General features: G+C 43.9%; 1 protein-coding gene across 1 annotated transcript in view; it reads right to left on the reverse strand.

Annotated features, from left to right (window-relative positions):
- Positions 1–479: 479 nt before the first annotated feature.
- T265_09653 (hypothetical protein) overlaps positions 480–1,725 on the reverse strand; it is a gene marked incomplete at both ends in the record, with an annotated part of 9,360 nt that continues 8,114 nt past the window's right edge. Inside the window, 2 exons of the mRNA XM_009175793.1 lie at positions 480–693; positions 1,067–1,327. Of these exons, the coding sequence (XP_009174057.1) occupies positions 480–693; positions 1,067–1,327 (475 nt within the window). The remainder of the gene's footprint in view (positions 694–1,066; positions 1,328–1,725) is intronic.

A 1,725-nucleotide genomic window follows, 5' to 3' on the forward strand; every position in this document is an offset into this window, starting at 1 on the left:
GTCTAATCGAAGTTCCTGGCCTCAAAACTCCCCGGCCCTTGTGGGATACGTAGTGTGGTAATCCCACATATGGATAAATTCGCTTCTGGGATGTTCAGGATAGACGGACACAGCACGAAGTCTACGTTAAAAAGGTTTTGAATTGATCGTTGGCTGTCGTGGGCTTTCGAAGGGTTTTCAGCAACCTTGTGAGTAGTCTTCTTTATGAATGCTTGTTTCCTGTTACTGATCCTCTTTGTCACTGCATCACAAATCTGTGTGATACCATAACTCACGTATAAATTTCATATGAAAATGAAGACCTCGTACTCTTTGAAGAAAGAACGTACACAGTTCGATCGATCGTGGAGTCACATGGGTGGCGTCAAGGTCAGACAAGTTTGTGGGACCGGATTTCCTACCTGATGAGCCCGAACTGGAAGGGCGAAACCGGTCGTGGGCTGCCGAAGAGTTTTCAACAACATTGTGAGTTGTTTCCTTTATGAAAATATACCACGATATCTCAAATATCGTACCAACTGAAACATGAGGCGGCCTGTGTGCAGCACATTCAGTTGAAGAATGTCATCATTCAGTTGAGTCCCTCGTTTAAACCAAATTGATTCGCAAATGATTATTGGCTCGTTTGCTGAGCTGAGCAATTTGACACACACCAACCAACTGCTACGCACCACCACGCTCCCTAACAACGTACTGATGATGTAACCTCGATCGGCGATGAAACATTTGTCATCCACTTGCCAAAATTAGCGAACAAGCCAACGAACCTCTACGCTACCTGGGCTCCTCTATGGAATAGGTTTCCGGCTGTTCTCATACTACCAGCATCCGAATCTGTAGATCTTCTAAACTGATCCCATTACCATAACGATTTCTTCCTGCAATATATGCACTCTAAAAGCCTAATCAAACTTGGTTCCTGCACCGGAATTCGTAGGACAATTCATAACGATAGTTTAGCTAGTGTACGGTGATACTATTGATGGGAGCATGCGAGTAGTATGTTCTATCATAAATCCGTTTTGCGTTTCTTTAAAAGTGAGATCTACGGAATTTGTGAAGTCACTTTGTAGTATTTGCTTGCATTTGAGCAGCGGTCAACGAATATCCAAGAAAGTTCAGGAAGACGCTTTCAAGGAGAAGATGGATGTTCACTTTTGTAAACAGGATGCATAAGAGACTTTTGCTCCCCTTTCCAATAGTCTGCAACGGTTCAGTTGGTGTTTCTCTAATCAACATCACAGCAAAACCCTTCTTCCCTTCACTAGTAGTGTTCATTCTTTGCCCTCCACTGGTTTGATGACGGCTTATTTCCCGCTTGGTATAACTGGCATGCAATAAGTATTTTCTAATTCGGATGATACTTCATGGAAGATGAGTTTCTCAATGGTCGCCTACCTCCCATTGGCTCAAATAGAATTCGGAGCCTGGAAGTCTACTTTCTCCGTCTCTCTCTTTCCCCGTATCTTCCTTGAATCCATGTTTTTCCAGGGCTACTCGAAAGATTTACGGCCACCGGCAGTCAAATTGTACGAATGAACGCGAGGAAACAGTGAGGACGGAAGTCTGTTTGTTAGGGGCACACTGAAAACGTGTGTGGCGAATCGCTGTGAAATGCAGGTACACTTACGCGAAGTAGATTAGCGTTCGCAATAGGCGGGATTGTAGAATACTCACCCAGCAGGAAATGTAAAACCACAGATAATTCTGAGCAGAAGATACTTC

Source organism: Opisthorchis viverrini (assembly GCF_000715545.1).
Source record: "Opisthorchis viverrini unplaced genomic scaffold opera_v5_298, whole genome shotgun sequence".
NCBI lineage: Eukaryota > Metazoa > Platyhelminthes > Trematoda > Opisthorchiida > Opisthorchiidae > Opisthorchis > Opisthorchis viverrini.